Below are 21,273 nucleotides of genomic sequence, written 5' to 3'. Positions count from 1 at the left end.
CTCTCAGGTAAGTGAAGGAGAAAGTGAGGGGAGCTAGGAAAAGTGAGGAGGAGAGGTCCGAGAGGGATGTTTAGATTTTTTTGTTAACGGGTTAACGGATCCATACTTTTTTCAATTTTTTTGACTAAACTGATTTAAATTTAAATATCTTCTATACTAAATTACTTAAGTAAAACATATAGTTTTTTATCATATATTTTTTTTATAAAATTTTTCAAATTTGGACTGAATTTTAAAAACCGCTGGTAAACCGTTACCGCTCCCTGACGGTTTCGGTTTATGGTTTACCGCCGGTTTTTGACGGTTTTGCAATCCTTCATAAGCTGCACTGCAGGCTGCAGCGGTGACATCGTGCAGGGCTGTGTAGACTGCAGGTCTGCAGCCATCAGAGTCGGAAGCCCGCACCCCGCACGTGTCCTCAGGTCGCCCGTGCGGTGGGCAAGAACAACCCTGTCCCTCAACTTGCTCCCGGAGGGCACACTGTCCGACTTCCGAGAACGGCAGGCTGCTGCTGCCCTTCAAGGTCCAGATGCATACATACACCGCCAGCACGGTTGCATCGCAGTCATCACACCAGCAGCTGAACAAACAGGCATGGCCGCATGGGCTGCAAGCATTTCTGTGAAAAAATATGTTACATTTCAGATGAAATCAATATTGTGAGTTGGTAATGTCACAGAAATTACATAGGAAACGCTGCACCCATGCTACAATAATGCAGGTCCCGTTATACAAATGGGAAGTGAAGAACAGTAGTGGAAGTGTCCAACATATTGGTGTTAGGCAGGGGCGCAGGGCCGGTTCGGCTTGTGCAGCACCGTAGGTTCATCCATCCAATCCAGCTGAGGGTCGAAGCATTCTCTTCTTCCAAGTTCTAAACAAGATCAATCGTACGAGCATGATTGTACACACAGCTCAAATGTGGGTCATCCTAGTTCTTCAGCGTGCTAAGTGGAAGATTGTTTAGCCATTAAGTCTCTTTCCCACTGGAAAAGGCCAGACTTCTCAACATCATCTAGGGACAACACCGGGAACTCTGACAGGCAGGCACTGAAGGCACTGGAAAATAGGACCAGGAGGCTTCGGCAGGCCTGCTCTTCTTCCAGTCGCTCCATCCCCGTGCGCTGCAAAGCAGAATCCTTCCATGGTTGATAGTAATGCCTGAGATTGGAATAAACACGATTAGGTTCCACGATGATATTACAGATATCCAGTGATTATGCCATCATAAGAGAAGCGTATAAAAAACTTGAAACGCTCTACATTCAGAGCCCATACCATCTCCATGCAGGATTTGATTCAGCCGGGCAGCCTATCTTTGAGCAAAGCATTTCAATTTTCCCTCGGTTGTTGGCCAGGTGTTTGTTCACTGTTTCATCAAAAAGGTAAAAGAAAGAGTGAGATGCTTCTTTATTCCAGTAAAGAGATGGAACATTGGGGTACTATAGGTTTGCAATTGTGACGCAACAAATTATCCTAAAACTGATAGATTAATTTAGGTTCATTGGAACTCTTCATGATCAGAGTGCAGAAAAGTCCAAGCCTACCTTGCTTACTGGATCTGTCAAGAAGCAACAAGCAAAGGGCTGCAATAACTGATGGCAAGGAATCACTGTTCTTTGGCATATGGTCTTGAAGGTGTAGTATAATGACAGCTAGAGTATCATTCACACTGCAACTCTTTGCCGTTTCAGCCCTTTCATATGCATTGTCCAAGAAAGAGCAAAGAGTTTCACTGGTGTTCCCTGCAAGATCTACACTCTTTCCATGAAAGATGCTAGATATCTTTCCAAGTATTACAGAAGCGGCTAACAAGCGCAAAATCTTTGAAAGTAGAGACTCATTTCTTGGTGGCTCTTTGCAGGATATTTCCAACAGCGATCTTTGGTTAGAGTACAACCAGAAGATGCTTGAAGTTGCCCATGAAACAACCATTGATATTCTTGACTTATCCTGTGAAACAAAACAAAGATTTACATATAACATCTCGCATAATCCTTGGCCAGACAACACATTGACAATGATACAAAAAATGTGACTTTTAGTGGCTTGTGAAATAAAGGCGGTGCATGACGAACAAAGTACCATTTCAGATAAAATTGGTATAGGACCATTCATCAGAATGGCATCGATACCAAGTTCCATTACAAGCTTATGCTCTGTACTTCTTGAGCTACCACCAATAGTTTGGCACAGATTAAATACACCATGGAGGGACAAGGTAAAATGTGGTTGGTATATCTTCCTTTTCATAGACAACCTCATTGTTGATGTAATCACACTTAGAGCTGAAGTCAACAAATGAACATTTCCTTTCAATAATTTGGCATTGTTAATTAGAACAGAAAGGTATGATGATATTGTTGAGAGCTGCTCAAGGGCGGTTTCTTGGAGCCAATCTGTGATCAATCTTGATGATATCAAACCATTGACTACCTGAAGAAAGCAAATAAAATTATAAGATTAATGACCAAAAAAACAGCTTCACAAAAATGCTACAGAGCAAATACCTCCATAGCTACCAAAAAAATTATATTTATAGAGAATGTCGCCAGGCTACAATAAGATGTCAAAGCTGACCTCTGATGAAGGATTTATGTCACACCAAGAAAAAAAATACAGAGGAACCAGTCATTCAATCATTTTTATCCATCAATTCGACCATTCAGATGAACAACGCAACAACTGTCAACAACAGCTGTTTGTGTGAATCCTATCCCTTTATAAATAATCTAAGCAAATGTGGGTTTCAGCAAATGTTTGCTAGACAAAACTGCTCAGAACTATATTATAGGATAGTTGACTTTAACCTAGATATGGAACTGATGCACCAATTAATGTTCATAAACCAATTATTAATTAATATCATTGCAAAAATTCAGTCTGTGGCTAAAGAAGACTGAGACTACAAGACCTTGGGCCACCTTTCAGCTGCAGTCTTGCAAGGTGGTATGAGATATCGTTAATATGGCCATGGCGACAGTTATTGGAGATGGGAGCAGCACCTTGTTCTGGAAAGACAGGTGGCTGATGGGTCTGCGCATTGTTGAGATTGCTCCTCTCATTTTCAGCATGGTTCCTAAGAGTACTGCAGTACTGCTAACTGGAGAACGGTTTTGGAAGCACTAACAAACATGAGATGGATCCAGGATATTCAGGGAGTTGTTTCTTGGCAAGTGTTGCAGGAATTCTGTGTTTGTTGGGAGGCTTTAGAAAGAGTGAAGCTGCAGCCAGGGACGCCAGATAAACATCTCTGGCGCCTCTCTGACTCGGAACAATACTATGTTAAATCAGCTTATGAGGTGATCATGGAAGGTTCAATAATCTTTGAGTCATGGGATCGGATATGGAACACCTGGGCGCCACCAAAATGTGCTTTCTTCATGTGGTTAGTGGCCCACAACAGATGCTGGACAGCTGATAGGCTTCAAAGGAGGAGCTTGCCCCACCATGAGGCTTGTGTCCTGTGCGACCAAGATCCTGAAACTCTTGACCATCTCCTAGTCTCTTGCGTCTTTTCAAGGCAGTTCTGGTTATTTTTCCTTAGCTGGATAGGCCTGGCTGTCTTTGCCCCGCAGCTTGATGATATCTCTTTTCTGGGGTGGTGGAGGAATGCTTCCTCCTCTCTTCCTTCGCTCATGCAAAAAGGTCTCAACTCTATTGTAATCCTGGGAGCCTGAACCTTATGGAGACATAGGAATGATTGCTTATTTGAAGGCAAACCACCACGGCTTTCTGCTGCCTTATGTATGGCTGGGAGTGATCTTTGGCTTTGGGGTATGGCAGGGGCTAAGGATGTTCAGCTCCTGATGGCTACATCTGATCTACTTTGAGTCCTGGTTGTTTAGGTAGTTTTTCCTTTTCTATTTGTGTCAGGAGCATATGTATCCCTTTCTTGTATTCTTGTTTGTTTTCCTCTTCTTTTAATGAAATGATACGCAGCGCTCGTGCGTATTCGAGAAAAAAATCAGTCTGTTTCATCTCTAACATGATGAACTTCCTCAAGGTTGTTTATGACAGTGAGTTTGACTAAATGCAGAACAAGCATCAAAATAACAGATCAATATGTCCTACATAGCAATGATTTCAAGTCGTCCGACTAATCGCGATTAATCGCGATTAGTCGGGCTAGTCGGTTTTAGTGGAGCGACCAGGGTATCCGACCCGATTAGGTCGACTAATCGTCCAGTCGTCCGATTAGTCGTCGACCAAGTGCGATTAGTCGTCCAGTTAATGTGTGGACGATTAGTTAGGTTTGGTTGGCTGGTGGCTGACCTGTTTTTGCTTTGGGCTAGACGTCTAGTAAGTCTGCAACTCTACATCATATGTTATAATATGTTATGTAGTGAGTAGTGAGTGATATTCAGTTCATGTTCTGAAATCTGAATTCTTAATTCTGAAATGTGATCTGAGTGCCTGACAATTATAGTATTCATAATTTCTATGATGTTCTGAAATCTGAATGTTCAATGGTGTTCTGAAATCTGAATTGTCCACTCTCCACTGTCCAGTTCTAGTATTCATATTTGTTTTGTTTGGTAATTTGGTTACCTTGATATTGCCTCCTATATGCTATATTGCTATATGCTACATGTATATATATCAATATTACATTATTACACACACACACACACACACACACATATATATAGGTCCTGTACATATAAATATGCAGGAGGACTAGTAGGGACGATCAGGTCGACTAGGACCCGATTGGTCGACCTAATCGTCGACTAATCGCGATTAGTCGCCTGGTCGCCCAGGTGTCTCGACTAGCTAGTCGAGCGACTTGAAACCATTGCTACATAGTATACCAAACAGTACACAAACCAGTTATATGCTTTAAAAAATAATACTACGGTCCTCATGTTCAACAGACCTTTCATGAAACAGCTGATCGGTTGCCAATGGCCACCAAAACTCGTGCAGAAAAGGTGAAAAAACATGTTCTATATTTTTCCCCTTCTGAAGGGGGGTATGCACTATAGCAGAAAGTAATTTATATCAGTGTTTTACCTCCAACGCTAACTCAGTTACTCTAGAACAGGAGCTTTCAGAACCGTCAGACACTTCGCTACGGACTGAAATAACAGACAATAACCACAACAGAATGCCAGACTCTTTTACTAGATGATGAGCTAGAACTGGCAGCTTGACACACTTCTTCAGCACCTACAATGCAAAGCAAGCATATCAAACATAAACAAATATTCAAATCTCCAAGCAGCTATCAGATCCAGGAAGTCAACTGGACTAAATAAGATAAGTATAGAATTTACCTTAAGGACTAAAACCTTTGATTCAAAATCTGAAACGGGTGAAGAACAGAAGGCAAGAGCAAGTTCTAAGACTCTTCCTCTCTTGTATATTTTAGCATCATCAGCTAGATTTGATCCAGCAGATAATAACCGAAGCATCCACAGACGTTCGGCTTTAAAATGCACAGAACTGCTCTGCAATAAGGTTGGAAATAATGGAATGCTCTGCAATGAGAAGGATAGCAATAATATTACTACAATTCAATACCTCTGAATACACACTATGGAATGCTACATATATGCAAATAAAAAGGAAAGAATCGTTACCTGCAGGTTGACAGAAGTGGAATGCATTAAAAAATTTCTCATGACAGTAAATTGAGCATGTGAGCCATCCAGTAGCGTCAAAGATGCTTCTGCAGCAAAAACAGCAATAATGGAAGGTATCTTCTGCCACTGTTCGGATATCCCATTCTGAAGGTATGTCAGAAGCAGCTGAAGCTGCCAGGTTTCCTTACTTCTCTGAGCATACTGTAAATATGTAAAAGTACATTTTAAGTGGTTGGATTTTTCAAGAAAATAACAGACACGTTTCCCACAGAAGGATAAAAGATTACAAATACAGAATACCATACAAGTGCTTTTTGCACTCAGATCTATATGTCATAGGAATGCCCCCAGAATGTCAATAGGCATAATTTTATGCTGCCATTCAAGTCAATAGGCATAAAAGCCATCACAAGTGGATATCATTAACAAATAAAAAAATGTAAACTACAGGAATTTCAACATACTTAAATAAGCACATAAACATTTTAACAAATGCTAGAATTTGAACATACTGATACAAGCATACACATTAACCAACAATATGTTCGCCCAGCGAAGATAAGTTGTAATACAGAAAATCCAATATAAGCAGCTAGAAGTTGATAAGAATATAATAAACCAGGTAAAATTTAGAGATTCATGAAACAGCAGGTACCTCAAGGGATTTTTTGAATGTTCCTAGGCACTCATAGCCCAACATCCTTAATTCATTATCAGGAGATGCTATACTAACAAGTGTGATTGCAAGAAGCCCTAGTCGGGCAAATTCAGCAGGTTCAATGTAACCCATGTGAAGAGTATGGATTGAGAATCGCAAGATAAAAAAAGGATCGTAAATCTGAACATCCGTTTTTTGAGATGCTACCTGCCAACCAGAATCAGATGAAGATAGATCAGCAAGGTAGAATTAAATAACATTACTGTGAAAGCGCAAAACCTAGAACAATACCCAAACTTCAGTTGACACTATTATTACAGAAATTACCTCAAAACTATCAGCAAAGCTATCCCGTTGAAGCTGTTCCAGTGAGAAAACAGAAGCCCTTCTAGATCTTTTATAGCAATATAGCAAAGATGTCTTTGCACAGAGCTTGGAATCAACAGGTATGTTCTCCCGAAAGAGCGCCCTTCTCCTTTCAGTAATTTCAGCATTCTCTGTGTTACGCGTATCTGATTTTGAAAAATCTAGTTTCAGTTCTTCTCTAAATTTCAGAGCAGAAGCTCCCCACAGATGATCAACTTCAGTAATGGTTTGGCACACGGGTGACTCTATCTCATTCATAAGGTGAAATATCTCCAAATCTGTTTCACTAAGGGTTGCACCATAAACAGACAAAAGCAAGAAAACTAATTCTCTTGATTCACTCAATTGGCTATTATTCTGTTGTCTGCTCTTAATATCATACAGTACCCTTAGTAATCTGATGGTTTCAACTCTTCTCTTTTCTGCAATAGAAATTTCTGCCTTATTTTCTTCCATGAAAGAAAAATCAACTAATTTCAAAATACTTGGAGCTGGCTGTAGCATCCCCCCTGTGGTGTTACAAGCAGATGGATACTCAGAAACTTCATTGCATGTTATTGTCGATACAAAATTGGAGTGACCCAGTATAAGTTCAAGAATTTCATCAGCTGAGAACTTTCCTTGTGATAGAACAACAAGAATACATCGAATTGCTTTTATTGCGACAGGAACATTGAATCTATGCAAGAGGGATGATCGGATGAATTGAGCAAGGAAAGGTATTGATTTCAGCTGATTTAGATAGCTTTGAATCTCTGAAGACAGTTCAATGATATTCTTGAGAAATACATATTCCAGAAAACAGATGACCTTTCGTTCCTTGGTAGAGAGTGATAAGATATTGTCACTCGATGGGAAATTCATGCGTATTTTATCCATAGTTCTGACCAATATGCTAATAAAATTTAGCTTTGCTTTGTGCACCCTCTTGGACTCCCTCTCCGAAGCTACTTCATTGGACAATGATTTTCTAGGAGATAATAACAGCCTAATTAGTGATACCTTCGCGAACAATTCATTAGTAAACTTCATAATGCCATTGCATGAAGTGGGATTAATATCATTAACATCAGAATCTAATAGCTCAGATGACTCTGGAATAATTGAACTAACTATTTCCAAGCGTTGTTTCCGTGATATTTCTTTCGATGCAAAGTAGTGGTGCAACATCGTAACTGACTTCCCCAAGAGAGTGCTACTGAAATAAACCATTATATCTTCAACTGATGTGGGTATAAAGTCGCTAAAATCTTCCTCAAAAATGCTCCTGGTAACAAACTTTTTCCAACTTGAAAACCCTTTATCGCATAATAGTAGTTCAGAATAAAAGATTGGAACTGCTTCAAGGAATTCAGCACACTGCCTATTGTCATTGCTGTGAAATTTCAAGCATGATAAAGCGGCAGGCAACAGAAGTATAGCACCATCTTCTTGAGCCCACAAATTGTTGGAATCAGAATCCTTGACTTGCAAAACATAAGTGTCTTTATTTAAAATTTCCAAGAATATCTGGCTAAAAAGGTTCAGATGCATAGGACTTGCTTCCAAAAGCAACAGGATTGCTTTTGCTTTAACCTTAGATGTGGGGAAAATGCAGTGATGAAGAATGTCAATGGGAGTATTGATGGCCATTGTAGATAATACCATATGGAATGCAATATAGTCAGTGTTCCATCCTGCGCATCTTTCTGTGTAATGAATATGGCACAGCATCTTCAGCAAGCAATGATCAGCAAACTCAACATTCCATTTAGTAGCAAAATGAAGAATGATGTGATAGGCTTGCTGAATGGCATTGATATCAGAATTGTGAATCTCCAAGTGCCGAAATAGATAGGATTGTGATCTCTGATCAGTTTTTTGCAGATAAAAGCACAGCATTTCCATGGTGACATCAATAATGTATAGGCACATCAAAACAGCAGAAACAAAAGCAGGTGAACTGAAGTTGTGACCATCCAATTTTGAGAACATCCAATTTGCAAGCTCCAGGAGTTTGAAAGGAGAAAAGAACTTTGACAGTGTGCGAACCATGTAGAAATTTGGCAAAAGCAATTCAAAATTTAGTTTGTCCACGCAGAGCTCAAACTTCTCCTTGAACAACAATATTATGTTCTCCAGCAGAAGATTTGGAGCAGCAAACAGTGACTCATGGGATGGCCCATTATCTGTAGAGTAGTTACCACCATAGCTACCAAACATTAGCAAAAGGTCATACAATTTACCCAAAAGGTTTAGAACGAAACGGTCTATAAGGTGCAGATTTTCCGTCGCAAAAATAGCCAAAGCTTCTTCCAGATGTTCCAAACTCCCATCTGCTAAATTTTGGCAATTGGATAAAGAGCATGACAAAGACAGGGTAATAACAGGATGCCGAAGAACAGAATCAACAATGTCTTGGATATGTTGAGCGGGATAGTACGGGTATTCAGAATTTGACTGTGAAGGGTCAGCAGTCAAAACTTGAATACGCTCAAATACTCTATCAAGAAGACCAAAGCACAAATGACATACTTGCTCAAGATCATCTGAATTTGAATCCTTAATAGTATATGATGACAGTAGGTGATGAGTCCAGAACAAGATGACTCTCAGATACAAGGTAAGCTCACTGAATGTGCAGTCAGACAATTTAACTTCAAGGAGTCTTAGAAGTGCATCCTTATGTGCTTCCATGATTTCATCTGGCGAAGAACATGCAAGGCTCAATACTGAAGGTAAAAGCGCACAGAAGGGACTGACACTTAAAAATGTACTTAGCGGAGCTGATTCTGTTGAAACAGAGAGGTTCTGGCATTCGTCCTCAACTGTGTTTGCATGGTCAGCATTGATATCATCCTTGAACAGTCTGATGCTGCTGAAGAATATATCTGGCCAACAACTAGCAACTTTAGCCAGATAATCATGTTGTAGAAAAAGAACCGATGACAAGAAAGCAACATGAGATGGAAAATGTGCTTTCACCAAATCAAGAAGATCTGGAAAGGCACTGATAACATCTTTTGGAGGTGCACATATGATTGAAAATAAGAATGCGGTTGCTACATCATCCAGCGAATTAGTTTGTTCTTGATTCAACAATTCTTCAACCTGTCTAGATACAGAGCACAACGAGTTACCATCAAACTCAGGAGAATGTTCCAGCGTGTTGAACAGGCTATAATTTTGCTGGTCAGAAATTTTCCTCAAGAAATGCAGCATATTTGTTAACGGCCTCCACTCAGCCAGATAAATCCTAGAGTTCAGTTCTTGGGATGAAAATTTATCAAATCTTTCTTTTAGAACAGTACCTATAAGATCAGGCAATAAATGCATGTCCACCTGTTAGAATCAACAGTCTAGTCAATTCTTCATGCAAATGTGGTAAAAGTATTATAGACAATATAGGGAATGTCCAATATACCTGAGACTGAAGAATAAGGTGGATCGTGTTGCACACATACAATGAAATTGTAGACTTCTCGTGTAACTTTGTACTTCTAGATGCTGTGTCGAGTAGCCTAAGGCATTTCTGAAGAACACAAATAATCAGAGGGCTGAAATCTGGAGAACGGCCTACAAAGCACAACAGAAAAGGCTGAGATACAGATGAAGTTGAATCTCATCAGGCAATATTCAAGTAGTAGAAGTGAAAAGAGTGAGACGCATCAACAAGATGAGCCAGTGATTCATAGTCAAAGAACAAATGCAACATGTACAGCGTTTATAATAAGTGTTATGGAGTGATTTTAGGATGAGGTACATAAATCCAAGTCCAAAAGGAAAAGAACTGACTGAAATTAAACAAATCATAACATGACAGAGCATTTGAACAAATAAGTTGCTAACATGGTCAGATGATAACTATGGAAGGCTATACCCTCTCAAACCTTGGCAAGTTTTTTTTAGTCAACTGCATACTGTTGACATTCCATTTGGCATACTACTGATCTACAGCATGAGTATTAGGCAATACATCTGATATGATGAAACATGGACAGCTTAGCCTGAGCAGATATTTGACATACAATTAATATTAATTTGACAAAATAGCAACTACTGATCTATTGACATTCACAGAGAAAGTAGTACCTTCCAACTGGCCTGATTTAGAGATAAGCTTGTGTGTGTGCTCTTGGTATTTATACAGGTTATTACCAACTACCGAAATAGCATCACACAGAAAAGGGATCACAATGTGTGATAATTTATTAGGTGCTCCAATTCTTAGGTTCTCTCTTACACACCATTTGGCCTCATAACCAGGCAAGAAAACCAACCATGCATCAATCTCTGTGAAGTTATGATCAAAAGCACCCGAACTTGCCATAGCAGCTTTAACTAAAATATATGCTTGATCACGGATGTTCTTAATCTGTGAATGCAACATGATATAAACCAAGGGTTGCAGATACTTGTACATTGATTCTGGAACTCTTTCTGGGTCCAAACATCCTCTAGATTGGCCTGAATATTCAAGTAAAAAAGATAACAGGGACTGTTGCTCATCCATGGACAGATCCAATGGGTTAGGTGGTATAATCTTAAAGAAGTCATATGATCCATCAAAAGAGCTGGGCATCACCCCCTGAAAGAAAATTAGATGTTGGAAATATTAATGATATAAACTGCTAATGAATCACATCAATTATAGAAGTAGAGATTGGGGACATGCACCCAAAAAATCAGGTCAAGGACTCAAGGTAACAAGAATTCAGAACATCCAGCAAGGGCACACAGAGCATTGGATTTAGCTGCACCTACCAAATAAAGCCTGAGAACATCCAGCAACTTCGAGTGGAAGACATTTTCCACAACATTTGCATCTTTCGTCTTTGGATCTTGTTTATCTAAGCTCCATATCTCACACAAGGTGGTTGTGCGGTCATTTTTTAATTCCAGGCCTTGTTCTTCAGATGCGTCCTTATCCTGCTCAACATCAATGCCACCAATAATAATATCATCAACTTCACAGGAAGGACTGCATCTTCGTTTCTTTTGAGGAGGCTCAGAAAGTTGAGCATTATTCTTTTGTATGCTCTGAGAATAACTTTGATGTTTTTGGCTGGTAGAAGAGAGTAACTTGAGAAAGACTTGAGGATCAGGCATAGCTCCATGAACTTCATCTTGGATGTATTCTCTTAGAGATGTCCACCTCTTGACCTGCATTTCATCTCCCTGGTGAACCTCATCAACTAAGGATGCATCTGTAGCATCAGAACAGCTTAATACTGGGAAACCATCTATTTTCATGGTTACTTTCTCTGAGCCAATGAATTCTGACTTCAGTCTCCCTTTTGATACCATGCAATTGATGGATTCAGTGATATAACAAAGCAGGTTAACTGATTCAAAAACAAGCCTCAGAGAACCATGCTTCACAAGATCATCAGAATGCAGCAACCCCCTATTTATCATTGCTCGAGAGCATACATTGGGCACCATGCACTTCAAGACTACCTGAACTTCTTCATCATCTACAGATACCAGACCATGTGAACTGGATGAAAGAGTTTGAACAATGCTATTGCATTTTGCTGAAGCTATGACATCAGCTGCAAGGGAGATGGCTGAAAACCTGCAAATAATAACTTGACCAGCATGAGCATACTGCACTACAAAAAAATAAGCACGTAAATGCTCAGAAGAACTAACCATGAAGGAGACGAACGTGGTTCAATATTGTAAGGAAACTCATTCATGTACGCCGAACAAAGAGACAGTCTATTACTCACAATGGCCAGTAACAATTTTTTGTGATGAACAACCTCAGTAGCTTTCAACTTTTTCATGAGATCTAGTAAGCGTTTCTCATTACCTCTCAAATTTGATCCTGGCATCAATCCATTTTTTGGATCAGTGCACACCATGACCAATACCTCATGAGCAATGTCAGCTGCTTCCCCTGATTCAAGATTTCCTGAGATCAAGCTCAGCTGCTCCAATGTGACACTTCCAAAGAGGACACTCCTGAGCCCTGGTGGGACAAGAGACTCATCTACCAGGACATTGTCTCGCAAAGTTGAGAGGACATAGATGACAGTCTCAGCATCATCATTTCCAATCCCACGAAGCACCCCTGAATATACCTCCTTCTGTTGAAGGACCCATCTAAGCAGCCTTGGATTCCCAACCTCCAAAAATGACATGGCAAACCCAATAAACGACCGCCTTGTGGACCCAAAGTCGGCACCCTTCCGCCGATTCCTTCCATCCCTGCTCCCCTTCTTCTTCATTGTCCCAGCCAGCTGCGGCAAAATAGGTATCTTAAAATCAAATCTCTCAGCGACCTCAGACGCTAGACCCCCTCCACGCCTGACAATTGCAGCAAGCAAATCCAGTGCTGCATTCTGCCGTCGGAACTCACCACTATTCAGCTCCAAATACACATCCCCCATCTTCTCCTTATCCTCCAGTATCATCCTAGCGACACCGTCCAAGCTCTTCTTAACCGAACCATGTCGCCGCAGCTTACCATCAGGGTGGCCCAGGACAGCTGCAAAGAGCAAAAGTATGTGCGCCATCCCCGGGTTCTCCCGGTGGAGCCGCCATGCCTCGAGCAGCTCCCCAAGCTGCGGTGACTGTTGCACGTACTCCTGCAGCACCTCGCCGCCAGACTCACCATCCAGTACTCCTATGAACTCCTTGGACGCGTCGGAGTAGATTTTCACCTCCGAGGTGTGGAGATTCTTGAGGATGTGCACCAACCTGACTTTGTGTGCAACCGCGAACGACTGCGTCCATGCCTCCATCCCCACCTTCACTAGAAAATTTTGCTCCCGCTTGGGCGGCTCCACCGCAGCGGAGGCCATGCCGTCGTCGCTCATGGAGTTTATGCTGAACCACCAAGGGTTGTGACAAGTAAAACTGCACCAGCAGTTTGGATCGCAACTCCAATGTATGTCGCGCGCGTTGAATAAGTAGAACAACCTGGCAAAGAAAAAACAGCGGCCTAGGGTTCATGTCATGACCAACAAGAGAGATGAGACTCAAGTGCGTATGCGTATGGAAATCCACTCCACGCTAGCTCATACCAGTATGGGAGCGGAGGGCCGAGAAAGACTACGGCGAAGAGGAGCGAAGCGTTGCTTCGGTGTGGACTGCGTGCTTCAGTTGAAACCTGGTAGGAGGCCGCCGGCGGTTTCGGCGGCGCGGGCGCGCGCTGAAGAAGACGACGGACGGCGCCGCAGGTGACGCTTTCCTTTGTGGGGCTTTAGTGGCAGGCCGGGCCATAAGTTTTTTGAGCCGAATATGGCCCGACTTGCAAGGACAGGCCGGAATTGTAATGAAAGGCCCATATATCGACCGACACGAGGTCAATCTAGGCTTAGTAGTTCGGTACCAAAAATGTGAGCCCAGAACCAGGTCCGATCATTTTTCGCCTCCGTTTCTTTTCTTGCTGATGATCATGTTCGTGAGGTCGACAGGCCCGAATTCAGTAAGTGTTGGTTGATGCATTTAAAGGTTTAGCTTGTTTAATTAACCAGCGGTTTGAGCCCTCCTGCACCGTTCATTATTGTGTTGCCAGCTGAATTTGTATTTGGACTCAAACTGTTGCAGCATGTAAAAGAGCACGTCTGCTCATTTAGGCATTGCAGACAAACTTGTCAGCTATCGTTCAACACAGCGCCTTATTTATAGAACGATTTTACAGTCACAAGCATACTTGTTATTTATCATGTCTAAGCTTTATTCGAAACGACTCATTATCTCTCATACATTGACAAAGAAGACAGGGATCATGTGAATGAGCATGCTACTCGAAAGAGTTCTTGATGTCGATGACAAAGCGGTATTTCACGTCTCGGTTAACAAGCCTGGCGAGAGCCTCGTTGATATAATCCATCTTGATGATCTCGATCTCTGGATAGATTTTGTTCTCCGCGCAAAAGTTAACCATCTCCTGGATGTCTTTTGTACCTCCGACAATACTACCAGACAAGGTCCGCCCACCTGATAAAAAAAGAGTTTAGGTTATATCTAGATGGTTTTGCTTCTGTTACCACGTTCATATGCTTTTACTGCACAAGTGTCAGAACAGAGAATTACCACGATTGAGGCTCGCAGGGTGCATCTTGATCTCACTTGGAAAGCACACTATTGTCATCACACCGCCAACCTTAAGGAGCGAGAGATACGGATCGAATGGATGGTCACCAGAAGCAGTGTCAACTATGAAGTGCAGGGAGTTTTTCAGGGCCTGCAAAAAGCAAGAGATCATACCAGCAAGTTTTCAGGTCAAGCATGCAGAACAGACATCACTTAGCAACACATCTTCATTTTTCAGCATAAGAAAACTGTGCAATGTGCAGTACCTCCATCTGCTGCGTGTCTGACGATATAACAAAGTTATCTGCTCCAAGGAGGTTAATGGCTTCTTCCCTCTTCGATTCGCTCGTGCTGAAAACCGTGACCTTGAGGCCGAAGGCCTTGCCAAATTTGACCGCCATGTGGCCTAGGCCACCGAGCCCAATGACTCCCAGCGACTTCCCAGGCTGCTTCATGTTGTGCCGCGCCATTGGGGTATAGACGGTGATTCCAGCACACAGAAGAGGCGCTGCCTGCGCCAGAGGGTAGCCATCGGGTATCTTGAAGCAGTACCTAAAAAACGTCGATTGGTCGACAGGAAGCTCTGCCTTGTCAGGAAATTGCTGTACTGAACTTGGTTACATGAAGTAGCTAGGGATCAACAACCCGAACTGGGTACACAGTACACTGCATGGCTTACCTTTCATGGACGACAATGTGAGTGGAGTAGCCCCCCTTTGTGATGGTCCCATCAGCATCAGTTGTGTTGTAAGTGAAAACTGTTTCTGGGCAGTAGTTCTCCAGAGAGCTGTTGCAGTTCTCGCAGTGCCGGCACGAGTTCACGTAGGTTCCAACGCCTGCGTGGTCACCCACCTTGAAGGCCTTGACGTCTGCGCCAACCTCAGTCACAACCCCAGCTATCTCATGCCTGCGCGAACCAACAGATATATAAAGTGCGAGCTCCCTACCTAGCTCTACTAAGCTAGGGGTTCAGTGTACATGTTCTTACCCAGGAACCAGAGGATAAACTGAGTCGTTGTGCTTGTTCTGTATCCACATAACGTCACCGTAACACACCCCGCAGTATATGATCTTCAGCGAAACGTCGCTGCTTTGCACTGCCCTGGAAAAAAAAAATACCAGAAGGCATAGTAGACGTTATGAATATGTACGGTTACGGATGGTCTACCGTCTGCTATGCATCAGTTTCACGATTTTAGGCTGTGTTCGGTTATTCCCGTTCTGTGTGAATTTAATGAGATCGAAAGAAATTAGAAATAATTTTTGACTTGCTAGTGATTTAAATCAACCCACTCCACAGGCAGGAAAAAAAACATGATGTACATGTAAAAGGCAAGGAAAACAACACTGGCAGCTATTCCAAAGAATTCTAGCATAGCGAGAAGACAGACAGCAGTGTTCTGAAAAGGCGATAAAAAAACATGATGATGATGAGTTGTGCACCAAATGAGGAGGGGGAGCCACCTCACCTGCGGTTAAACTTGTATGGTGAGAGAACCCCAGAAGGGTCTCTGGCCGCCCAAGCATCGCAGTTGCCGTGCTCTGCTGCAGCAGCCATTTGGAATGAACTGCAGAATCTGACAGATTTCAGCTGCAACAGAAGATCGAAGCGGGGTGGTGGAGTCTGTGTCTGGTGTTTGGGCAGCTGCACCTGACGGCGAGGAAGAGCCTTTTGTACCACGCGCGGCCCGCTGGATGGATGTGGGACCATCGGAGACGGTGGCGACAGCAGTGACGCCGCAGGGCGCAGACCCGGACGCCGGACCTGGCTGGCTGACGGCCGGGGCTCCATCGCTGATTAAACGGGCTGTGCAGCCTGTGCTGTGCGGCCGGCGCATCAGCGCGTGCGTCAACACTTTTTAATGATTTGAGTTGGACGCCTTCAGTCTAGAGATGTCAATGGGCCCCGAAACCCGATTACCCGTGGGGAATTCCTCTATTAGGGTTAAGGTATGGGTTAAAACAAATCCCCATGGGTATAGATTTGGAATAAATCCCTTACCCATCGGGTATGGCGGGTTCGGGTTTGGGAGGGCTAAACCCAAACCCGATTAGCCATGGAGAAAAATACCCGGAACCAGAACAATCTAGCATCTAGGATTTTTATTCCACCATCCAGCAATCCAACGACATTTACTTGTGGGCTGCCTGTGACGTGTGGCCTAGTGGCTGCCGACCAACTTTGGGCCTGTAGGAAAAAGCCCAGCCGCCAGCCGGTCAACAAAGTAAAAAAACCTAGAGTCCCAAGCATTGCGTCCGCCGGTTAACAAATAAAAAGCCCATTAATTTTTGAATAATCGGGTCGGGTATGGATACCCATGGGTATTTAGTACCCGGTCGGGAATGGGTATGGGAGGATTTTCGTACCCGAGGTCGGGTTCGGGTTCGGGGATGGGGGCCGGTCTATGTTCATGGGTACGGGTCTGGGGAGTTAATCCCCGCTGGGGAATTCCCCATTGACATCTCTACTTCAGGCCGCTAATGTGCATCTTCTTCTTCCCACGCGCGGAAGAAATGATTCGTGTCAACAGCCAACACGACAGGACAGTGACACGTAAAACGCCCCCTCCTTCTCGCCGGCTTCCTCTCCTTAGCCTTCCAAAAAGCTTTTATGTGACGAAACAAACACGACGGCAGTTTGAAAATTCCACATCTTGATGCACGAAACTGGAAACCAATCACGTGAGACCCAGGTCCTTTATTCATCTGTAAGACACGGCCTGCCTTTACGCCACGTGGTACTCCGAATCTCAAAGCCAGAACTGACCGCAACATTATTTTTTTCTGGGTTGGGCTGTATCCTATGCCAAGAATTACGGAATTGCAACCAAAACCACTATCCAAGTCACGAACGACCAAACCTTATTGTACGCGTGTGCCTTGTAAAAGATAATAGATAAAGCACTCGATTCTATAAAATTGTTGCCTAAATTTATTTTTTTAAAAAAAAAATACCGTAAAAAAATCCTCCCCTAAAAATCGGACACGTACAGGTAAATAAATTTGAATAGATGTAATTGTGATCTGTTCAATAAATCACGCAAATGCAGTGGAGTGATGTTATTTTTCTCTCATCAGTAGCAACTGCCTAAGAATATTTGTACAAGCTAGGGTGTTGTTTGGTCCACGAATCTTTACTACTCTATAAGAGAGCAAAGTAGGCGTCCACCACCAGATGTGGCTCCGCTCCCGCACCCGTCCTCGCGATGCCCGCCCTGTCCCCGTAACGCACGCTGTGGTCCCCCGCGCCCTCGGCAAGCGCGTCCGCCCTGAATCCGCGTCCCTGCCATCTTCCGCCCCGGATCCGCGTCCGCATCCATGCTCTCCATGGAAGGCGTATGTGATGCTCGCTCATCCCTAAACCCCGCTCGGTCTCCATGGAAGGGTCCTCCACCTCCGCCCCCGGATTCGAGTCCCATCCATCCTCCGCCTCGGCCTGGGCTACAGAGGTGGCGGCATTATGAGCGCTGAGGTGCCGCACTTCCACCCCTGCGTGCTTCTTGACCAGGGCGGCTTCGGGTTCGGCCTCGGCAACACGGCGGTCGTCGGCGGATCTGGGCGCGCACTACGCGGCGAACAACATCGTGCTGGCCTCCTTCGCCAGCCAGCTGCCCAGCTCCTCGCTAACGCCCCCGCGCCGCCGCGAGATGATCGTGCCGGCGGGAGGACGCCGCCGGACGAGATGGACGACGAGCTGTACGGCGTCGCCGGCTGCGACAGCCGCGTCGCGGCGAGCTTGCGGTGCCCCAGCCAATCCGGGGCCATGTCGGTCTGGTCGTCGTCCAAGAAGCCGTACGGTATCTGGACCAGCGCCGGCGGACCAGTACCCGTGCCGGCCCATGAGACATACCACCTCGCCGGGGCCAGGCTCTCCGACGCAGGAGGCCTCCACTACCCGCTCGCCGCCTGCAGTGGCGCCAACGCGTCCGCGGCGGTGGTGGCGAGCGAGCCGACGCTGTGCTCCAACTCCATCGCTTCCTCGGACAGCACGCTGAACGCGACGGAGTAGTGCTCCTCGGGAGCGAGCCGGTCCGCCCTGACCGAGCTGCCGCGGGCGCGGTCGCGGTCGCGGATGGCGCTGCACTTCACCGCGGTGGTGGTGCGCTCGCGGTACGCAGCCGTGGTCCAGGATTTGCTCAACGACGTCGTCGGCCACATGCCAGGTTGGAGTTGGACGATGGTTTGTGAAGCATGTTGGAGTTCTTCCTGGTGACCACTCGTTCGTTCACACTATTAGTTATATGAATTCTGGAGCAGATTTGTGAAGCATGTTGGATTTGGATGATGGTTTGCAGATGGACGAGTAACCAGTGCTTGGACAAGATCCAGAGCACGACAGCCAAGTTCAACACCCTGATGCACTCGCCCCCGGGCGGCGGTGGCATCTGCGCGCCGTTCGCGCACCGCGCCGTGTCGGCGATGTACCGTGGGCTGAGGCGGTGGCTCGCCGGCGAGATCATGGCTACGGCGAGCAGGGCCAGCTGCTGGGGCGAGTCGTCGTCGTCGGTGACGGTGGCCGCGGGCGGCGACGTGGAGCAGAGCTGGGAGTCGGCCTTCATACAGAAGCACTGGTCGGCGCAGCAGCTGTGGCGCACCGAGCAGCAGTGCTGGCGGCCCCAGTGCGGGCTGCCAGAGAAGTCTGTTGCCGTGCTCAAGGCGTGGATGTTCGAGAACTTCCTGCACCCGTAAGTCTGTCCCGCGACGTTGTTGCGCAAATCGTCTATCGACATTGTTGGCCATGATCAGAATCGCGCTCTGCTCTGCTCTGCTCAGGTATCCCAAGGACCATGAGAAGGACGTGCTGGCGGCAAGGAGCAGCCTCACCAGGAACCAGGCACAGATCGAAATCCCACCAGACTCGTTTCAAATTCGATTCTTTTTTGGCGAGATGGGGTAATGATGGATTCGAGTGGTTTTGCGTTTGTACCAGGTTTCGAATTGGTTCATAAACGCGAGGGTTCGTCTGTGGAAGCCGTTGATCGAGGAGATGTACCAGGACCTTAAGAGGAGCTCGGGTGCAGGAGGAGGAGGGCACGGTCCGGCGATGGAGCCGCAGCAGCACTTGAGCAAACGTTGAATTTGCGAGCTGGAAGATGGTGGCCAGTGAACCATCCAGCTCCATAGTTGCCTGCTGTCGATTTACCATTGGCCCTTGTAGTTTCCGTGTGTTATGTTTATGTACATATCATTGCCAACTCCAGCATTTAACATCTGCACATCTTTTATCCTGGTTGACTGGCAAGGGCCAAGAGCAGCGGCGGATACTGTTGGATCAGGGTTCTGTATGCTCTATTCATCCGTTCAGCATTCCGATGGTAGTCAATTTCAGCAAAACAAATTTTATCTAGGTTCTTAGGGAAAAAATGTATTAACATATACTAGCTAAAATAAAATAAATGCACTATCAATATATCTTTCCTGATAAATTTATAAGCCAGTTCGATGTTATATATGGTAGCGTATTTTTATAACTTAGTTAAATTAGAGAAACTTCATTTAGGTAGCAATTAACAATTAGAGAAACTTAATTTAGGTAGCAATTACAGAAACTTAATTTTTATGGTAGCGTATATCTATACTACTCTATTAAGGACCTAATGTGGGTACCTGATGCTACCAGTCTACCATGGCTTTACTCCCTCCTATAGATGTCCAATAAGCACGAGGCCCGCGAGCCCGGCACGAAGCCCGCTTTTTGGGCCCGGTCTGAGCCCCGCACGGCCCGGCACGAATAAGCGGGCCGGGCTCGAACAGGAAATTAGGCACGATGGGCTAGCCCGGCACGACCCGTTTAGCTCTAAGCCCGTTAAGCCCGCTTTTTTTACACTAAAACGTGTTTTTCGGCCCGCATAGTCCGCTTTTCGGCCAGCTTTTTTCGTGCTAAACGGGCCGGGCCGGCCCGTTTAGGCCCGTTCCGGGCCGGGCTCGGACAAGAAATTGAGCCCGCGTGCTTAGCCGGCCCGGCCCGGTTTTTTAATCGTGCCTGACGGGCCAGGCTTCACCGGGCCCGGGCCGGACCGGACCGGGCGGCCCGTTTGGACATCTCTACTCCCTCCACACATAGAGTCCACAAAAAATAGTGCAAAGCGAGCACTCGAACTTACGTTCATCTACTCGTTAACCACTAGACCACATGTAACTTACTGTTTGGAAATAAAGAATAATTATATTTGCAGCCTAAGCACCGCTCCTCATGCTCTCCCGTCAAATGGCAATTAGTATTTTTGAATTTCAATGCATCTTATCAGAATATGTTCACTCCGTAGCAACGTACGGGCATTTACCTAGTTATAACGTAAATGACAACGGTAATGATTCACAGTCGAGTGACGGCAGTAATAAGTTTGAATAGACCGGTATCAATTTCTATTATAGTATTTGATTATAGTTAAACTTAATCAAACATAGTTTAACATTATCTTTTACCCGTCACGTTATAATTATATCCTAGACTTTTGGAATAATATCTAGAATGCACAGATGCTTTATCTATAGCATGCTTATAAGAATGAACAAGTTCCTTGCAAAACTGAATAAATTAGACTGGAAACCTGTAAGGATTGTTCTGCTTTAGACAAAAAACATAACGGTGGCATGTTAATAATGTGAAAATGCATGCCTAACATTGATTAG

At 44.6% G+C, this 21,273-nt stretch overlaps 2 protein-coding genes and 1 pseudogene across 2 annotated transcripts; 1 reads left to right on the top strand and 2 right to left on the bottom strand.

Moving 5' to 3' along the window:
* Positions 1 to 598: 598 nt before the first annotated feature.
* Positions 599 to 13,802, bottom strand: LOC103645921 (uncharacterized). The gene is made up of 14 exons (XM_020548120.2): positions 13,626 to 13,802; positions 12,247 to 13,521; positions 11,356 to 12,169; positions 10,684 to 11,179; positions 10,016 to 10,167; positions 6,574 to 9,933; positions 6,244 to 6,453; positions 5,586 to 5,789; positions 5,280 to 5,483; positions 5,017 to 5,172; positions 2,086 to 2,436; positions 1,548 to 1,953; positions 1,279 to 1,369; positions 599 to 1,161 (listed from the first exon to the last, which is right to left on the bottom strand). The coding sequence occupies exons 2-14, from the start codon at positions 13,416 to 13,418 to the stop codon at positions 948 to 950; spliced, it is 7,830 nt and encodes a 2,609-aa protein (XP_020403709.1). The 5' UTR covers positions 13,419 to 13,521; positions 13,626 to 13,802; the 3' UTR covers positions 599 to 947.
* Positions 13,803 to 14,199: 397 nt separating this feature from the next.
* Positions 14,200 to 16,283, bottom strand: LOC100281367 (uncharacterized). The gene is made up of 6 exons (NM_001154285.3): positions 16,110 to 16,283; positions 15,629 to 15,742; positions 15,320 to 15,547; positions 14,907 to 15,192; positions 14,641 to 14,791; positions 14,200 to 14,544 (listed from the first exon to the last, which is right to left on the bottom strand). The coding sequence occupies exons 1-6, from the start codon at positions 16,196 to 16,198 to the stop codon at positions 14,348 to 14,350; spliced, it is 1,065 nt and encodes a 354-aa protein (NP_001147757.2). The 5' UTR covers positions 16,199 to 16,283; the 3' UTR covers positions 14,200 to 14,347.
* Positions 16,284 to 17,846: 1,563 nt separating this feature from the next.
* On the top strand, positions 17,847 to 19,747 carry LOC103648389 (uncharacterized; annotated as a pseudogene).
* The last annotated feature ends 1,526 nt before the right edge of the window (positions 19,748 to 21,273 follow it).

This window comes from Zea mays, chromosome 2 (assembly GCF_902167145.1).
Source record: "Zea mays cultivar B73 chromosome 2, Zm-B73-REFERENCE-NAM-5.0, whole genome shotgun sequence".
In the NCBI taxonomy this organism is placed as follows: domain Eukaryota; kingdom Viridiplantae; phylum Streptophyta; class Magnoliopsida; order Poales; family Poaceae; genus Zea; species Zea mays.
This window is presented reverse-complemented; position numbering and strand designations above follow the sequence as displayed.